Raw genomic sequence first — 19,807 nt, forward strand, 5'->3', positions numbered from 1 at the left:
CTCGTGAGTAGGCGCAGCACGAAGCCACACCATGGCTACTCGCGTTTCTAAAAACCAGGTTTGCAGAGCACTCGCTCCGCAAACCTGGTTTGGGGGCAGGGGTTCTTGAGCAGGTTACCCGCTCCAAAATCACCAGGCTCGCAGCTGAGCCCACTGGTTCTGATGATCGGCAAATATTGGGCTAGCAGAGGCTAGCCCGATTTTTGCTGATCGTCAGAATAGCTCCATGATCTTCTTTGGAGGTCCTGCCAAACGAGGTCTGCCAAAAGATAGTCTTTGGATTTCCCCTGCCAAAGGAGGTGAGGTGGGTGGCTACTAGGGAGAGAGCCTTTTCGTTGTTTGCGCCCCATTTATGGAACAGCCTCCCCAGTGAGGCTTGTCTTGCACAATCACTTTGTTCTTTTAGACACCAGATAAATACCCTTCTGTTCACTCAGGCCTTTTGGGGTGTGTGTGTGTGTGTGTGTGTGTGTGTGTGTGTGTGTGTGTGTGTGGTGATTTGATGTGTTTTATCTTTTTTTTCTGGATGTTTTACTGGTATGTTGTGAGCCGCCCAGAGAACAATTTGTTATGGGGCAGCTAACAAAGTTTAATTTTTTAAAAATTATTATTATATATTCAAGAGAGAAAGCTGGGGGGGGGCATCAAGCTGTGCTTCACCCAGGGCATATTAGTGGTAAGGGTTAGCGCTTCAAAAACATACATTATTTAAATGCATTATTTATTATTAGTATTTATATATTTGTTTTCTTTTTATATTTATATACCACCCTTCATCCTGAGACCCCAGGGTGGTTAATAACATGATAAAAACAATTCAATAAAGATATAAAAACAGAACAAATGCAGCTAAAAATATAAAAGAGCAAGGGGCAGCTCAGTGACCAAAAGCCTGAATAAAAAGGGCAGTCTTCACTTTCACTTTAGAAAATGAAAATCTTCATTAGAGATGTGCACGAAACAAATTTCTAAGTTTGTTTCAAATTGTATTCTGAAAATTCATTTTGAATTCCAATCAAATTTGAATTTGGTGCAAAATGTCAATTCAAATTTGATGTGAATTAATTCAACCCTATTTTGGTGCCTTTTAAAACCAACCAGATTGCTTGAATGGGTTTTAAAGGTGCCAAATGACTCTCCAATCAAAATTCAAATCAAATTGCCCTTTTAAGAGGTGATTCAATTGAAATTTGAATCACTCGAATCACCCAGATTTGATTCGAATTGATTCTAATTCAAATCGATCTGCACATCCCTATTTCATATACACTGATCAGGTGAACCGCAAAACTGCAAATAGCATTTTATAATAAAAGCGTCAATAAAGCTTTTTATTACAGTATTTTTATTATCCTACATCAAGCATACATCAAATGTATGGTAATTGTTATTACCATACATCAAACAGAATGTTACATCTGTACATGCTGAGCTCTTTAGGCTCACTTCTTTCTCCTCTCCTCCCCATAGAGCAAGATGGTCCCTGGTCGCTTTGTGGTGGCAGTTGGGGAATGGAGAGGCCACCTCAGCTGGGACATGGGAGCTGGATGGCGGTAGCTCCCCAGCCTGTGTCTCTTCTTCTCTCCTCCCTTCAGAGCATGATGGTCCCTAGTTGCTCTGTGGTGGCAGCTGGGGATGGGAGGGGAGTACCATAAGTGGTACTATAATCCAGAAATAATTTGAGTTCTTTAAGCAGAGTAATACATCTTCTCACATTCTCATTCGTCTTCCACAGTAACTAAAATTGTTTTCTCTCTACTCTAATATAAATAGCTATATCTGATCTACAGTCCAAAGCAAAGTGCTTCAGATTAAGGAAAACAAGATCCAACATCATGTAAGTGTAAACCTGCTGTGTGCGGGCACACGAGCGTCCATAGTTCGAAAGGAAGACTCCCCTCCCCAACAGTACTTTTGGTCCTTCACTAAATCCTGTAACTATGGTCTAATGATGACCCCCCTATGTATTCCTTTTCTCTTCCAATGCTGGAGTTCTGGCTCCAGGAATGGTGCCTGCACAACAGCATGTGCTGGTAAATCTTTTTCACTTCCATAAAACTAATTTGCTGTATTATCATAATGATGACACAAGGTGCTCACAGCATGCTGCATTCTGTGGCAACCACAGCATATGTGCATTTGCCTAAGCTCTAGGCTAGATGGTCTGAAATGTTTTATTTGAAAGCCATCTTCCAATTTTAAAAAGTAGAAAGCTTTAATTAAAGCTGAGAACTGCAGAGGCCAGAAAAAGATGGTTAGATAACAGCTTGTAATTGGCAATTATATGATTCATGGCAGAAATTAATTAAAGCAACATTAAGTTTGCATAATTTGCCACTGATTAACCCTAAGATTTGCTACAACAGTAAATGAATGCTCAGGTTGAGGATTATTAATAGTGTTGTAAGCACTTCACAAACAGTGATGTTACAAGGACAGGGCAAGGATGTTAAGATGGCTTTTAAGGGCAAAGCCAGCATGAATATTTGGAGTGCCAGTCAGGAAAATACTAATGGTTCCATAAGATTGTGAATTTGGCTTTGCAATCCATATTATACTGAGTGGTACAGAATAATGAGGGTCAAACCATCATAATTCCACACACTTCCTGAAAATGTGGGTTCCAGCCCCATAAGGACCAGTTTTCCTGATCCAAGAGGAAGAAACACATATGCAGAAGGAGCATGGTGCACAATTTTTCCTGGACTGAAAGTTAAACCTAAGAGCAGTGCAAGCATGCATAGACTCAAAATGTGTTTTAATTCCACCAATCACATCTGTTTAGAGAGAAGGAAGTAGATGGCAGGAATCAGGTTTTGCTTTTTCATTCATCCCCTGAACAGATTATGAGAACACAATCTGATACTGTCGCGGCTGCTGATCTGGGCTTTCGATCCATGGAATAGTGTATTCATTTATTCCCACTGAATTAGAACTGATGCCTTTAAACTTGCAGTTGTTTGTTGACCATTGCCTGTCACTGGCACCCCTTAAATCAGTCATATAAATAATCAAACTTAATGGTTCACAAGGTTCAAGATGATGTCAGTAATTGATTCACGAATGCAACAATAACTTTACATCCTATATGAGCTACCAGAGAAAACCATAAAAACACTTAGTGACCACTGAATTAACTCTGTTTCACAACTGTAAAATGCTCAAGGGAAAACCAAATATTTTTGCAGAAGATTAATTTCATGATATGTTGAGAGAAAAAGCGGAGTACAAATTTAGATACTTAAATGACCAGTGCCATTTTAATGTTCAGACCATTATAATTTTTTCTTTTCTTTAATACCTTGGTATCATGTTGAAACTATCTTCAGATGATTGAACAAGCAATTCAGTGAAATAGTATTTTGTGACACCTAGAAGCAAAAGAGAAAAAGAGAAAAAAATGCATTCAATTTTTCTATACAGGTGACCCTGGAATTTTGCTGATTTATCTTCCTCAGTTTTGCCTTTTCACAAGCAACTTCCTTGTACACTAATTAGTTAACACGTGGAGGTAGTTTTGGTCTTTTGCTGGGTTTTCTGCTTAGGAAACCCCTTTAACTATTACATCCTCAACCAAAACTACCTCATAATTAAAATGGCCTACAATGAGAAAGGGCACATGCAGCTAGGAATTTAAATTTTAAATCCTTTGGAGCAGCCTGAGCACTGCTTCTCAGAAACCTAAGCCATTTTGTGGGGGTAGGTTTAAGCTTTGAATATTGTGGTTTTAACATCTGCAGTACTTTCCTCGAACATTAGCCTCAAAGGTTTCCTGTGCCATATTAAGTAGACAGGGTATTTAAACTGCATTGAATGTTTTAATTGTTAATTATTTTATGGTGTTTTATGCACCATCTGTTTTTAACTGTTAATTTATTTTAATAGTTTTGTTTTAATGTAAACTGCCCTGAACCATTTTTGGAAGGGTGGTATAGAAATTGAATAAATAATTTTTTAAAAAAATGCATAATAAAATATGTAAATGCAGTCTTATTTGTCATGTAAATAGGACAAAGAATCGATACAAAAATGAGACAGGAACCAGAAGGAGCCCTCTCTTTTGCTCACTGAAGCAGAAATTACATGTTACGAGCCCTGTGTCTCCTCCTTTTCTCTCTCCTTGTAACATTTAGTGAGGCAAAAAAATGTGAAGCAGTAGCAGTTGACTCATTTCCTTTCCATGGAGGGAACAAACAGACATTCAGTAAACACATAGGGGGAAAGTGAAACTGTGCCCACTGGTCTCACCTCCAGAGTTACTGTGCGCAACAGCCACATCCCCAGAATCCATATATTTAATATTAATATGAACAGGCGGTTAACACATAGTGCTCTTCCAGGGTTCTAAACTGCGTGGTGGAAGCTATGCATGCAGAACCACTGCACACTCAGTTAAACATATGGACAGTAGGCAGAGTTTGGCTTCCCACTCATACATTCAGTGAGCATGTGGGCAGAAATAAATGAATGGCCCTGTGATGGCATCATGCAGAGAGTTCCTCTGTGCCTGCTCCATTAGCTTCTTCTTGTGAGGAAACTCAGCAGTGTAATGATATGACACATATTTTGTTTTATTATGGGTAAATCAAGTTGTTGCCACTTAAAAAAAAATACTGGTCCCATTCTTGAGTGTAGCTTTAAATGGAAATATTAAAAAAGATCACCAATAAACTGAAACAACACTGTTTTTTAAATCTTCTGTTTTAATATAGCATACCACCTTGGTTAAGGCAGAAAGTTAGAATATAAAATTCAATAAATAAAGTTATGAGAATATTTTACCCACTAAATTTCTGAGTGTCAGACTACTGTGGGAAAGGGCTCTTTAAAAAAAAAAAAAAAAAAGGTAGCAGCCCTATTGGTAAAAGGAACATAGGTTCTTACCGTGAAGTGTTTTTCCCCCCAGAGATCGTAGGCCATCTGTTGGCGGAAGTAGTTAATTTTTTTAGCCCTGTTTCCAGCACCAGAGGATGCCAAATGCCATTTCCATGACTTCATTTGCGAAGAGAGCAAAGAGACAATGACAGTGGCTATGGTAGCCAAAACGTGAGAAACAATCACATCACATACATTGTAGAAGAACAAGTGCCAGAAATAATGACAGGAAGAGGGTGTCCTAGAAACTGTATGCCCTGGGAGCTGTGGCTACCCAACAAACTGGGCCCATTCCCTTGCGTGCATAAGAACAACATATATACATCTGAGGATGGGTCAGATGTCCTACGATCTCTGATGGGGAAAGAACCCTTCACGGTAAGAACCAATGTTCCTCCCCCCCCCCCCCGAGATCGTAGGCCATCCTTCATCATTGGGACGTTCCCAAACTGAGTTTGTAGGGAAGGAGCGGATGTCATCAGACCACTTGTTGCAGGACCATATTCCAAAGGTAGCCTGAGAGGGTCAGCAGTATTCCCTCTAACAGGGATTTCCAGATGTTGTTGACCACAACTCCCATAATCCCTAAGGTAAAGCCATTACAGCTGGGGATTCTGGGAGTTATAGTCGACAACAACCGGGAATCCCTGTTAGAGGGAACACTGGAGGTCAGGAAGGCCAAGGTCAATGCACTGTGAGTAGGGTGTGCCGTGATGTTACCCAGGACCAAGAGATTGGAGCCTTCATATGCAAGTGCTATGCAGCGGCGAAGCCATGTAGACAATGCTAACTTGGATGTCTTAGCACCCTGCGAAGCTGGATGAATGTTCACAAACAGGGCATCCAATCGACAGAGGTAAATCCGCAGAGCCCGGCGGACAACCAGGGTGTGCCAAATCTTTTCCCTAAGGTGGGTAGGGGAGAAGGACGGCAGGACAAGTTCCTGGGCTCTATGGAAAGTAGAATTGACCTTGGGGAGAGTAGGGTTGACCTTGAGAATGACTGTATCTGGTAGAAAGGTACAGCGCTCCTTTCGGGCAAAGAGAGCCACAAATTTGGAGACCCTGTGGGCAAAGGTAATGGCCACTAAGAGTACTTTATAGGAGAGAAGCTTGAGGGGTACCGATGCCAGAAGTTCAAAGGGAGCGCCAGTGAGGGCACTGAGGACTTTATTTAGACTCCATAAGGGAAAGGAGGTGGTGCCAGATTGGATGCTCCCCTGAGGAACCTGGAGATGTGTGGGTGAAGAGGTGCAAACCGCGAGGAGGACAGATCTAGGGCAGATGCCAGGGCTGAGGCCTGGAGCTTCAAGGTGTTTGGCCTTAGGTTGAGGGCAATACCCACCTGTAAGAAGGATAGGACCTTGGAAGCTCCCACCTTGAGTGTGTCTAGGTATTGCCTGCATGCCCAGTGGGAGAAGGTGGCCCATGTGGTCTGCTAGGTTCTGTTTGTCAAAGGGTGATGGGAGTCCAGAATGGTGTTTTGTACATCTGGTGAGTATCCTCTGCGAGCTAGGGATTCACGCTCAACCTCCAGGCGCGCAGGCAGAGCCAGTCGGGGTTGGAATGTAGAATAGGTCCTTGGGACAGCAGGTCCAGTCACTGGGGAAGTAAGAGAGGAGGACAGATGGCCAGGGACATCAGGTCGGAGAACCACGGGCGTCTTGAACAGTGAGGAGCTATCAGGATGACTTCTGCCCTTTCCGAGAGCATATTCTTGATTACTTTGGGAATGATGGGCATGGGTGGGAGCAGCGGCTCAGTGCCTCCCAGGATCAGTGAAGCAGGGGTTGCACCTCTGATGTCAATATTTCCCTGCAGCATCTCCCTGGTCTCCTCGGGAGTAGGGGGTAGGAGCCACGGAGGTTTTTCGGCACAAACTGCCTGTACAATCAACTGCTCGCTGCGTCTCAGAAAGGATGGTGATGTGGGTTTCTTTTTTGCCTTCTTCAGCTTTGGCATTGGTTCTTTGAGGCGCTTTTTCCTTTTAAGTGCCTTCTTACCTGGCAAAGCCTCAGATGAAATCGTCCCCACTGCGGTGGAAGGGGTGCGGGGAGGCTCATAAGGAGAAGCCAATCAAGCCCGGAGCGGTAGCTCCGTCAGGCATTCTTTCTGAAAAACACCCCTGCTCTCGGATGGGGCCCCCTCAGAAAGGGGTTCCCGGAGCATGTCCCCTGTGAGGGAAGGATCCATAGGGGAGGAAAAGAAAAGCCCGCCGGGAGAAAGAAAAAACTAAATGTTCGAATTTGCCAATCAGCCGAATGAAAAACTGGGAAAAGGTACTCCAGACAGGCTTTAGGTTGAATCCAAATTGTATGGCTCCCTTCCCATTCTTCACATTGTGGGAGGGGTAAGGGGGGGAAGTAAAGGCAGGAGAAGGGAAAGAATGAATAAAAGTCTTAGCTGAATAATAGGAAAAAACGCTGACCTCTCTGTAAGAGTTGCTGCCTCGAGCAAGACAGCAATGGAACTGGCGTTTGGTGCCCTCTGGCGCCGTAAACAAGACTAAAAAATTTAACTACTTCCTGTCTGCTTCAAGTATGCCTGAAACACAACCCATTGATGAAGGATGGCCTACCATCTTGGGGATAAATCATTTTTCTCTGCAACTTTTAAAAACGTCTAGCTGTGGATGACTACAGAGGCCTAAAAAGAATTTGTTTGTGTAAAACTTACCTGAGGACATAGTTTCTCCCAACAATGTCTTGCAGCGCTTGCAAATTACAATATTTGCCTTTGAATTCTATAGGGCAAAGAAATATCCCTTAAATGTACTTATATATTTATATTTTGCTTTTCTATTTATTATATACAAGGTTGCTAAGAACTTGATTAAAACAAACCATTCATAGAAGGTAAGCATTAAAATCATTTTTTAAAGTAGAGCATCAGGAAAGCAAAACACAAATAGCAGCATCATACAGAGCACAGCAACTAACATCAAAGATTAAAAGCCTGTCAGCACAAATATGTCTTCTTAAATGGCTTTCTAAGTGCAAGCAGAGTAGGAGCCTGGCAGACCTTCCTAGGAAAGACATTCCAAAATCTAGGCACTACCACAGTGTCATCATTCCAGGAAAAGTATGCAAACCTTGATGTTAAGGTTTAAATAAATTGTGCCACAGTCTAAACAAAGAATTACATCTGTTGGGACACATTTTGTCCCTGAGAACTAATGGTTTCATTTCAGTTTCCAACTGATGTTTCCACACTGAGGAAGATTATCACTGCTCCACAAAACACTATCTACCATTCAGAATTACTGCACCTGCTTCTTAGCTGCTGTGACAGACAGAAATTGTTCTGTCACACTACAGAACATAGGCTGTTCTGGATGTCAGCCAAACTCAGGACTCTCCCGCTGCTGCAGACTTGCTGCAAAGTTCGGGCAGTCTTGTTGACAACCAAGCAATATGTTTCCGGTCTAAATGGGCACTACAAGAGCACTGGTAAGCTCCTAAATGTATTTACACAGATTGCCCGCAATTCACAGTGAGCTTGCAGAAGCATAAAATAGTAAAGTATGCCTGTGCACAAAACTGAAAGTGGTCCTTCAGGAGATGGCTGTCTTTAACATTTAAGACATTTTGGATATGGAGTTGAAGACCATTACCTAGGTGTTTTATATCTGCTTCCCTTATAAACACAAATAAACTTATATACGTTTAACTGGGAACTTTATTAAGAAACAACTCCATTTCCTTCATCTCCTTTTCCTCTCTCTCTCTGCCAGACAGACTCTACAGGATCCCCACTGAGACAAACTTCTAAATGACAAAACAGTTAGGAAACAACACTAGGTTGATATACAATCTTATGCAGTCCAGATTCCTAGGAGAGACAAGCTATGAATGTGTACATACATAACTTCCCAAATCAGACAAGCACCTCTAAGTCAATAACACATGTAACATATATACTTAATTTCTTTACTTCTGCAGCATAGATTTAATATGCCCAGGGCATGTAAAAACAAAATTTTACACCAAAGTTAACTCAGGTTCTGCGTCAAGACTGGAGAATGCTGTATATTTTGTAGATGTGCATATTTTTTGCATAATTCTATGTTGAAACTTGTCAGCACAATTAAACTTAAGAACATAAGAAGAGTCTTATTAGATCAGGTCAAAGGTCCATCTATTACAGGATCCTGTTTCCAAAAAGTAGCTAACAAGATGGTTCTCAGAAATTCACAAAAGAGCATTACAGCAATATTCTTTTGTCCCCAGTCAATGGCATTTAGAAATACACTGTCTTTGACCTTGGAGGTTTCATTTAGCTATGATAAGCTAAACGGACCTATCCTCCACGAACTTCCTCTTAATGAAACTTCCTACTAAAACCTTCCCCAAATTAAAGCTATAAAGCAGATGTATTGTTTTATTTGGGAAAGTAGTTTTTGACCATCTGAAATTTGGAGTAGGGATGTGCATGAACAGGTCTGGTGCTTCCCAAATCTGTTTGAACACCAGCGTTTGAGCTGGCTCAACAGGTGGGGGGCAGGCTTTAAAAAAAAGGTAAGCCACACCTTACTTGCTCTCCCCCTCCCCGCCATTTTCCTCCCAACAGTGCTCAATTTTGAAAGAGACATGTAGGGCTGCTGCGTTCCTTCTTGCAGCCCCAATCAGCTTTTGCATTAACATGGCCGGCACACACGTGCACCGGCCATTTGCATGGCCAGCATACCATGCAAATGGTGCCAACGCCAATCAGGGCTGCAGGAAGGAAGGCTACAGCTCCATACGTCTCTTTCAAAATCGGGCACTGGCAGGGGGAAAGTGGCAAGGAGGGCGAGAACAGATAAGGAGCACCTTACCTACTCATTTCAAGGCACACACACCCCACCGCGCCACCCCAGGGGATGCATGAACTGTTTGTGCACATCCCTAATTTGGAGCCTGTATGCTTGTGTGTAGCATTCCACGCAAACACTGCTGTGGCAACAGCTACACAATGTGTCGTTGTCCCCCCCACCCCCCGCCGCTGCTTAAAAGTTCATGTAATGCCAGGAGAGTCATGCAGTGTTTTTGCTGATTTGAACACCAAGTTGGAATACTTTCTGCCACACAGATTAAATCAATGTATCTTATGTGCCAGCTTTCAGCTGCTGGCGATCTTTAGTCTCTTAATATCTTTTTGTGCTTCTCCTCCAAAAGGCCCTTGATATTATCTTGAAGAAAACATTTTCTCCTAGAGATAACTGTGAGGATGCTGTGTGACCCCAGGGTGTTTGAAAATTATGTTATATGACCATTTGGAGTGTAGCTGCCATGCTGGTGCCAGAGAGAGAGAGAGAGAGACAGAGAGAGAGACAGAGAAGGTGGTATCAGTTATTGTAAGGGCTAATTCACTACACACACAAAAGTGCATCAATAGCTTATTATTCAATGACATAACTTGTTGAGCCTCAGCAAAATGGGTAAATTGCTCCATTAAAAAGCATTGTTTGAAGTGAAAGGAAAGATCTCACTATAATGCTTTTTCTGGAATGGTTGTTTCACATATCATGTTATTGCTTGATGTTGCAATTACCAAGTGATGACAATATACATCAACTTTCCTAGGAGCTGGAAAGAGATTTCCAAAGGCAAGGAAACACAGATAATCACTTAAGGTAAATAGGGAACGTGCGCGCACACACACACACACACACACACACACACACACACCCCACACACCAAAACAGGCCTCTTGTCATTTCCTTTGTTTTAATTCTCTCATAAGGCCCTTTGTTAGTTCGACTGAAACCTAGTATTAGTCTAACTCCACTCCTATCTCCAAATTCAGAAAAAGATGGTGTTTCTAAGGTATATAGGCACAACTTGATTCTGAAGGTCCTCTCAAAAGGCAAAATATGTCCTTTAAAACAACTGCTGAGCATGTGGATGGCATGTGGCTATATGTGATATTAGGGTATATGAGCATATGAAGCTGCCTTATAGTGTTAGGATCAGGGCTACAAAACTTCAACCTTCTAGCTATTGTACTACAAATCCCATTATCCTCAACCATGGTGGCCAAGAGTCAGGGATGATGGGAGTTGTAGTCCCACATCGGCAGGAGGCCAAAGTTGTGCAGCCCTGATCTAGGCCATCATCTCCTCTGGCTGGCAGACAGTCTCCAAGAGGCTGATGTATTCTCCCAGCCCTTGTATCTGAAATCCTTCTAACTGGAGAAGACAGGGAAGACATTTAGGCCTTTCTGTATGTAAAGCATGTGCTCTATCAATCCTAGAAATCTGAGGGGAGTGTACAACTGGAGCACACTCTAGGCTTGAGCCCAAACGTTTCAGAGTCCATTATAGAGGCCTCCAAAACGTTTTGGCTACCGGGGCCGTTTCGACTTTCAGAGGTGGCAGGGGTGTTCCCTTAAGGACAAGGGAGGGTGCACTTACCCCTCCCGCTGCATTCCCCCCGCTGGTGCTCCGTTGGATCAAAGCCCCTCGGGGCGGCAGCGTACCTCCCTGCCACCCCATTGCCCTCGTCGGCCAGAAGTACCGGGCGTGCATGCACACGTGTGTGCACAGCAGATGGGCACGCACACGCAATGGGCACATGCGTGTCTGGTACTTCCAGCCACTTCCAGCCAATGAGGGCAACGGGGTGGCAAGGAGGTACGCTGCCACCCTGAGGGGCTTCGATCCGATGGAGCGCCGGCGGGGGAAATGTGGTGGGAGGGGTAAGTTCAGCCCCCACCCCTTAAAGGAACACCCTTGCCGCTTCTGGAACGGTTCCAGGCACATCCCTAGCACACTCTTTGTTTCTTGTCCAGTGTACTCACCAAGGCAGGGCCATTACTTCCAGAACGAGTCTCTGAGTGAAGGGTTTCAGACTCTGATGCAGTTGACACACTTCCTGAATTAACCAGGAAGTAACTGTGTCCAAGAAAACAGTCTTCATTTTGAGGGCAAAACATGCTGCTGTTGAAAGGATTGGGATGGCAACACCATTCCTCGACTAAATCATTCCAGTTCTCACTGGGAAGGGAAAGAACTCTGAGAAATACCCTAAGGAAAATAAAAGGGTAGGTTGTTACAACATCACTTGTATCTAGGCTCAGTTGCAGTAAAGTTTAGAAATTTCTGTACACATACCCCAGTGAGTGAAGAACCGGAAAATACAAAAGCACATTAACTTATGTTATAACTGATTTCTAATGAAGACAGCTCCCTCAGTTTTAATGTGTTAAGTTTCATTTATAAAACTGAAAACCTTTATCACAGGTCTATTCCACTAGGGACTGCTTTTGTACAACCTTCTTTAATTTCTGTTTTCTCCAAGCAAGCTTCCTTGAAATAACTGAGGAGAGTGCAATCTACTACTGATGGCTTGACCTCTATGTTTTCACTGTGGCAAGGAGAAAACAAATATTTTTTAAATGTGTAGTAACTATCCATGTCAAAAATTATGCAATGATACTCACAGAATGATGCTTTCTCCTTTGCACTAATAATCAGCTTTGTTCAAAGCTAAAAATGCAATGGACAAGTATCCATTTAAACTCCATATAAAAGGATTACCACTTCTAGGTTTATGGCTTAGCCTTAATTATTTCTGTATAGCTAGTTTCTGAAACACCACCTCCAACGCACTGATCTGGTAAAAGGGGGGGAAATGCCTCTCCTCCAGCAGCTAAAAAACCCTCACCACAATTGTCTTAACCACTTTACCTCACAGATGAATGTTCGGAAAGCAAAGCTAGGCAGCTCAGGAAAAAAAGAAAATAGTTGTACAGCATATATGTACCCATATGGAGGCTTGAATCATACCCTAAAGGTGAAAATACTGATTTTAAATAGTGGTTTTATCAGGGGCCACAGCAAATGCTGTGGTACAATGTTTCAGAGGAAATGAAGCCTTGGAGGAGGTACCTCCAACGAGGAACAACAAGAGGGCCAGATTCTTCAAGGGAAGCCTTTGGGTCGTTTAAGACTATTTTCAAAACAAATGCACATGGAAAATGGCTTCATATATAGGACTCTTCATGTTATATGGACTGAGTCTGGTAAGAGATGATCAGCATTAAATGTCAATTTCTTTTGTTTAATTACCTCAATATCTAGTTCAATAAGCCTGTTTTATTTTTATAAGACGACTATCCAAACCAGTTTTCATAATCATACACACATATATACACACAAGTTCAGTTCTGTAATTTTGCTAGAACGTAAAACCAATACATATTCCTAGCATGATAATAAAAATCTTTGGTGTATACTAGGAAATTAATGCCTGATGCAAAATGTAATGCAATAAATTCAAGCTTAAACTGATGACACCTTCTGCATTTCATTTTTCAGTGCACCTATAAAGCAAGTGTGCAGTGATATTTTGGATTAACGGGAAAGGGTCAATGCTGGAAAAGTTAGCTGAGGGAAATTAATTTAAATGCCACTTTGCTCAGTTCTTCAAAAGCTACTGAATGGCATGAACAATACAATGAAAAAGCTTTTCCCATTTGTTACTCATAAAAGAAGCCAACCCACCAGCTTCTCAGGTGCTTAATTACAGCACAGTTTTTACAATCCTATGCCCCAGCATAAACAGGAGGCTTTCTGGGCTGCTGGTTGTTTCCCTCCCACTCATATCACCACGGCAAGTTCTCTGTAGCTTCCAAAATCAAGGGAAACCTATCACGGCCTCCCACCCCGAGAAATGTGGGAAACAAAAGGAAGAACAAAACAAAACCACCTCTCTGCTGCAGAGAAACCTAAAGACCCATGGAAAAACACAGGTAGCAGACAAACCAATGCAAACACAAGCTATGCTGGCTCATTAATAAATATCCAAACAGGAAGAGTATAATATCTTTTGTTATGGCCAATTAAAAACAAAACTGTAAGCTAGTTTTCCAGTTTAACAGAACTCTTCAGCAGACTCAATTATTAGCAAAAGGGTGGGGAGACAGTGAGGTGAGGAGGGGGTTAAAATACATTACTCATAATGGATGGTACTACTCAGAAAGAAAACTACAGGGCTCTGTGGGCACCAGGAGTCAAAATCGACTTGACGGCACACTTTACCTTTACACAGGAATTAGTTACTATCTCTCTTATTCTCTGCAAGGAAGCCCTAACCAGCCATAATGTACTAAGCCTTCATTCAAGAATACTGCCATAGCTACATGTTTTGCTTTCTGGCCTGGTCAAGAGCCACAGGAATATTGTACAACCTTGCAGCATTTCCAAATCATTTATTGCACTCTCACCACAAGACTGACAGTAGAAGTTGTAAGTCTTTTTGGAGGAAGGAGTGATGCCAAAAACATCTCCCCTTGGGAACACAGCATGGATAAATGCTATGTAACTTTTGGCTGGGATGTGGGGGATGTGTTAGATATGGAGTGATCCCTCTAAAGTGAGGAGAGGAACAGGAGGCTGGCCCAGTGGAGAACAGGATATGGGTCTTATAGGTGGGAGCCACAGAACCCCAGAAGGATGTTGTATAGTGTTTCCCACTATTTCCCCAGACTTTAAGTTAGTCAAATTCTTTTTAGTCAGTATTATATTCTGGTATGTCCATCCAAAAAAATTGTAATCTTCTTTTTTAATTCTGATTGTACACCTCTTTGAGTAGAATTATATTGGAGACAAGCAGGATATAAATGAAACAGGTTTCATACCAACCAGAACTGATGCTTTACCTAGGAAGTATTCAAACCTTCTACAGCAACATGCAAACCCACAAGGAAGTTAAAACAGTGCTAGCACTTACCGATCATTTATGACAATCTCACCACAAGACTGACAGTAAAAGGTGCAACTCTTCTTGGATTTAAGGCTGTCACTCACAGTCGAAACCAATTCTGAAATCATGTCAGAGAACACAATCCACATGAATCTAAACATTAGCAAGCAATTCATATTACCATCACATTCACACCAGAAGACAGGATTTCCGAGGGGGGAAATGACACATATATAGCATATTTCAAGGATTCAAAGCACTTACTCAGTAATGATATAACATTCCTGCAGGAGGCTGATATTATAAGAATACTGTTGCACAGGGAGAGTTGTGGCTGACCGAATAGTGTATTCATCTCACTGAAGTGAGATCTGAATCAGGAACTTTTGGGCTTGCACGGCAATTACACTACACCAGCTCACTGGATATAGGATGGCCAATGGGATATAGCAATAGCAATAGCACTTACATTTATATACCGCTCTATAGCCAAAGCTCTCTAAGCGGTTTACAATGATTTAGCATATTGCCCCCAACATTCTGGGTACTCATTTTACCGACCTCGGAAGGATGGAAGGCTGAGTCAACCTTGAGCCCCTGGTCAGGATCGAACTTGTAACCTTCTGGTTACAGGGCGACAGTTTTACCACTGCGCCACCAGGGGCTCATATATGGACAAGATTTCATTTTTCTACTTATCAATCAATAGCAAAATTATATTTGGATGGCCTTTGTACATCTCCAGAAAGCTTCAGTTTTGCTGATGGCTGAATTTTTTTAGTATTAAAACACGTTATTTTTCAAGCTTCATCAAAATGTAAGCCATTTAAAATAGGTAAGAAAAGATAGCCTTACTTGTATTTAAACCTGCCTGAACTAGCAATCTCACGTGTAAGCCATCCCCAGGCACGTATTGCAGTCCTCGACAGGAGGAAGGAACAATCCTGACCTCTGGTGGAAGCTTGATAGTCTTGCCGTCTTTACCACTTTTTATCTCTACCGAAGATGGCATCACAGTAATATCCACGGGCCAGCTGGCTGTTTTTAACTCACTAAAGATAATAGTGAAAAGATACCATTTGTCTTCCATTAGGTGAGCTTTGCAATGATAGCTTACCAATTGCTAGGATTGGGAAAATCTGAAAATAGCCACTGAGAAGCAACCACTAACAGCTACTTTGAAGAAATCGCCTGTTGTACTGAAACAACATGACAGAATGGAGACAGATGTTGATTGGCATAAACTGAATCACAAGCAAAATTTCTTGGATAGGAAGTATCAGTTTGGTTTTAAAACAGAAGTTGTGAGGCACAGGAATGTGCATCAAAACAACTGCTGTGAATGTACTGATATGAACAAAACAAGAGAGAGGCAATTAAATGGCAATATCAATCCTTTTAAAAAGAGATTGGTATGCAATCTGCCATCAAAGTCACATACACTAATCCTAACTGTGAAAGTTCTCCTGAAATTAGACTTTAGTGCAGTCCAAAAATTTAGGGGCCAGTCAATGGACACTTGACAAAATAGCTGGACTTTGTGATGGGCATTAGGCAGGGGGAGGATAAATGGACTTCTCTTTACCTTTACAGGTAACTTTGAACAGAAACAGGGCTGCCTATGCACAATGTATATATACACATAAATCCCAATATAAACTGTGCAGCAATTTACATGAAATACCGATAATATAACATGTTTAGAATTGAGCTGAAGTCTCTGCACTCACACTGAGTACAGGTATAGTGTACAGAGATCTGGACAAAACCTCTCATGGCCCTTTAAAGACTAACAAATGTATTGTGGGATAAAGTTAGACGGCCTTTATTGCATGAGATACAGTCAGCATTCTGAGCCCATATGTACCTTTTCAGAAAATATTTGAGCAAGCCTCTTTTATGCAAAACAGGAAGCAACAGTTTTACAGGACGGGGTTTCAAATGGAACTTGGGAATCTGCCTTCAACTGAGTCAGACCATTTGGTCCATCAAGCTCAGTAATCCCTATACTGACTGGCAGCAACTCTCTTGGGAGTCTTTCCCCTGCCCTACCTGAAATTCCAGGGATTGAAGCCGGGTTGTTGCTGTTGTTTGCATACAAAGCAGATATTCTACCACTGAACTACAGCACGATGCCCAACAAAATGGTCACAGAGAGGATTTGATGTGCTTGAGAGTTGTGTGTGTCCTCTCTTAAAAATATTTTGCATCAGTTATGTTTAGGATGGAGGTTTTTATCTCTCTCCTCCCCCACCCTGGTTAAGGGGGAACTGCAGAGAGTGCCTTCTCTGTCACGAACCCTATGGTCTATTAAGAGCATATGGAGAGGTCCGATTATACTTGCTGCTGGCTTGTTTGGTGGGAACTTGAGACCAGGCCTTCTCTGTGGCTGCCCTGTCTCAGAGGAATATGCTTCCTGTCAAAATAATATGAATATGCTTCCCTGCTTTTAGGAAGACCCTCAGGACACACCTGTTTCCACAGGCTCTTAATTTAAATTAATTTTAAACTGTTTAATTGTTTTTATCTCGTGAGATTGTTTTAACTTTTTATTCTGTGAAATTGTTTTTACTGTTTTATATTTATTGTGTTTTAAATTGTGTGGACTGTCTAATAATAATAATATTTGTTGGCCACCCCAAAACAAATTGTTCTCAACACAACATTAAAGCATCCAATAACAAGTCGTTCTAGTAAGAACTAATCAGCCTATTTTCCTTTCACTGTCTCTACAACTGGACTAAATTTGGTTCAAATCAAGGTTCACAAGTTAGATTTCTTGCATCCACCACATTCATGCATCCACCATCTTCGATCAAGGTAGATGACATTATTACAAACTATACCATTGAGGTGTCCCTGTATGTCACTCACGATAACTGTATCAAATATTGTTCAAATGGGTTAGACAGTCCTCTAATTAGTGCACTTGAGCCTCAAATGTTCACACGCCCACCATCTTGGATCAAGGTGGATGGCATCATCACAAACTGCACCATTAGGACATCTCTATGTTTCCATACAGCTGTAGCAAATTTGGTTCAAATCAGTTAGACTGTCCACAATTTATTGCACGTGCCTCAAAAGTTTACATGTCCGCCATCTTGAATTGGGTTGGATGACACTGTCACAATCTATGCCGTTGAGGTGTCCCTATGTATCCCTACAGCTGTAGCAAATTTGGTCCAAATCGTTTAAGCGGTTCACAAGTTAGCCCACTTGCACCTCCAAAGTGTATGCGTCTGCCATCTTAGATCGGGGTGGATGGCATCATCACAAACGATACCATTGAGGTGTCCCTGTGTGTCACTCACTGCAACTGTATGCAATTTGGTTTAAATCAGTTAGACAGTCCACAAATTAGCCTGCTTGCGCCTCGGATGTTCACACAGACACCATCTTGAATTGGAGTGGGTGACATCATCACACACCACACCATTTGGGCATCCCTATGTGCCCTACAGCTGAGCTGTAGCAAATTTGGTTCAAATCGGTTAGGTGGTTCACAAGTTAGCCCACTTGTGCCTCAAAAGTTTACGCTGCCGCCATCTTGGATCGGGGTGGATGACATCATCACAAACTATGCCATTGAGGTGCCCCTATGTGTCCCTACAACTCTACCCGATTTGGTTCATATTGGTCCAGGCGTTGCAAAGTTGATGGGGACACACACACGGACACACACACACAGAATGTAGGGTGATCTCATAAGCCTACTGGAAAGTAGACTAAAAGCACATAACACACATCAGATCACAACACACCAAAAAAACAAAACAAAATACAGTACAAAGCAATTTAAAAACTTGTTTTTTAAAAAATTCAGTTTTAAAAATCTAATTTAAAAAGCTTGAGTGAACAAAAAGTTCTTTTCCTGGCATACAACTCAGTTTCTCGGAAATTTGCGTGATAAAAGCAAAGATTATCAGATCTCTCATCTTTTATTACAACCCCAACCTCAAATCCATTCAAGAGATGTTTAAAGCCTCTTGCTTTTTCAGTTTAGGGGCTGGTAAGCCCCAGACGAAAGCTCCCAGAATGGGAAAGGAGTTTGGAAAGAGCCGAGGAATCGGATGGAAAGAGTGATGCAGTACAATAAACAAATAAATACCGGATGATCAGCAGCCCGCTCTGCATCCTCTGCCTAATCTCCAAGAAGATCCCGACATCCATGAAAGCAGCGGCTAGACTGGAGATCCCGAACCCACGAAGGAGACAAAGACCCGCGGTCAGATTCAGAACTGCCCAGAGAATGAACCCACGTGGGGAGGGGAAGCGCTAGGCTCAGCCTAGGAAGCGTTTAGCTCGTCGGACTCCGCCGGCAAAGCGAAAGTTCCCGCTGCCTCCCAGCCTCTGACACAGCGCCCTCTGCCTTGCCGGTCGCTCCGCAGCCGAGCAGTTCAGCTGGCTAGCAACGGAACGAGGCTAGTAGCCTCGTCTTCACGGGTCAGCCTGTGGCCGATTCCGAACTCCCTTGGGCGTCCCGCTCCAAATCAGCTTATCGCTCTTTCGAATTCGCCGCGATTCTGGGAGTTCGCATGTGAACCTCGCTTTTTTTAGACCATGACTTTTAGGATCAATATCCTATTTGCGTGTGAATGCTGTTCTGCTGCCACGTGGGCATGGATGGTATGGTATGGGTTTCAGCTTTAATTCAATTGAGAAATGAACAATATTAGCTGATAGTCCGTGGCTGTTAAGCACTATATAGTCGAACCTCCATGCTTAGAAGTAGTATAATCTCTGATCACCTGAAACTAGGGGCAACGGGATGGCTCTCATCTTCATGCCCTGCTTCTTCTGAGTTTCCCAGCAAGAGGTGGCTGTAAACAGAAAGCTGGGCTCAGCTTTAATGGCACGCAGCAGCAAGACGATCCTTATGCAACGCATATACCAGGGGTGGCCAACCTGAGACTCTCCCAACTGTTGTGCTAAATTACGGCTGCATTCCAATCAACTGTGGCATGGGGATGGGATGATGGGCGTTGTAGTCCTACAGCAGCTGGAGGGCCTCAGGTTGGCCACCCTGGAATATACACAAAGAACAGTGCGGGGGTCTCTTGTTTTCTCTGAGGATCCGTCTGCCGGTGAGCATCAGGAGGCGGCGGTGAATAAAAAATGCTCTGTCCTATAAGAGAAAACCACTGGGGCGAGCCTGAGGGCCTGAGCTTCCATCAAGGCATAGGAGAGAATACGCTGTTCGGCCCACGTCCGGCAGGGGTCGCTAAAGCTCAAGGCGAAGAGAAC

The 19,807-nt window shown here is 42.6% G+C and overlaps 2 protein-coding genes across 4 annotated transcripts in view; one reads left to right on the forward strand and one right to left on the reverse strand.

Moving 5' to 3' along the window:
* Window positions 1-19,707, reverse strand: part of UBE3D (ubiquitin protein ligase E3D) — a 136,915-nt gene extending 117,208 nt beyond the window's left edge. Inside the window, exons 1-6 of one of the 3 annotated variants that reach the window (XR_008314172.1) lie at window positions 18,672-19,706; window positions 15,416-15,612; window positions 14,588-14,678; window positions 11,655-11,880; window positions 7,551-7,617; window positions 3,302-3,371 (exon numbers count right to left, since the gene is read on the reverse strand). Coding sequence is in view for 2 of the 3 variants with exons in the window: in XM_053287109.1 (XP_053143084.1) it covers window positions 3,302-3,371; window positions 7,551-7,617; window positions 11,655-11,880; window positions 14,588-14,678; window positions 15,416-15,612; window positions 18,672-18,733 (713 nt within the window). In the remaining variant the exon portion in view is untranslated. Of the gene's footprint in view, window positions 1-3,301; window positions 3,372-7,550; window positions 7,618-11,654; window positions 11,881-14,587; window positions 14,679-15,415; window positions 15,613-18,671 lie in introns of all 3 variants that reach the window. The other 2 variants (XM_053287109.1, XM_053287110.1) reach the window with 2 other exon arrangements.
* Window positions 18,977-19,807, forward strand: part of DOP1A (DOP1 leucine zipper like protein A) — a 122,767-nt gene continuing 121,936 nt past the window's right edge. Inside the window, exon 1 of the mRNA XM_053287099.1 lies at window positions 18,977-19,189. The gene's annotated coding sequence lies outside the window, so the exon portion shown is untranslated. The remainder of the gene's footprint in view (window positions 19,190-19,807) is intronic.

Source organism: Hemicordylus capensis, chromosome 1 (genome assembly GCF_027244095.1).
Source record: "Hemicordylus capensis ecotype Gifberg chromosome 1, rHemCap1.1.pri, whole genome shotgun sequence".
Taxonomy (NCBI): Eukaryota; Metazoa; Chordata; class Lepidosauria; order Squamata; family Cordylidae; genus Hemicordylus; species Hemicordylus capensis.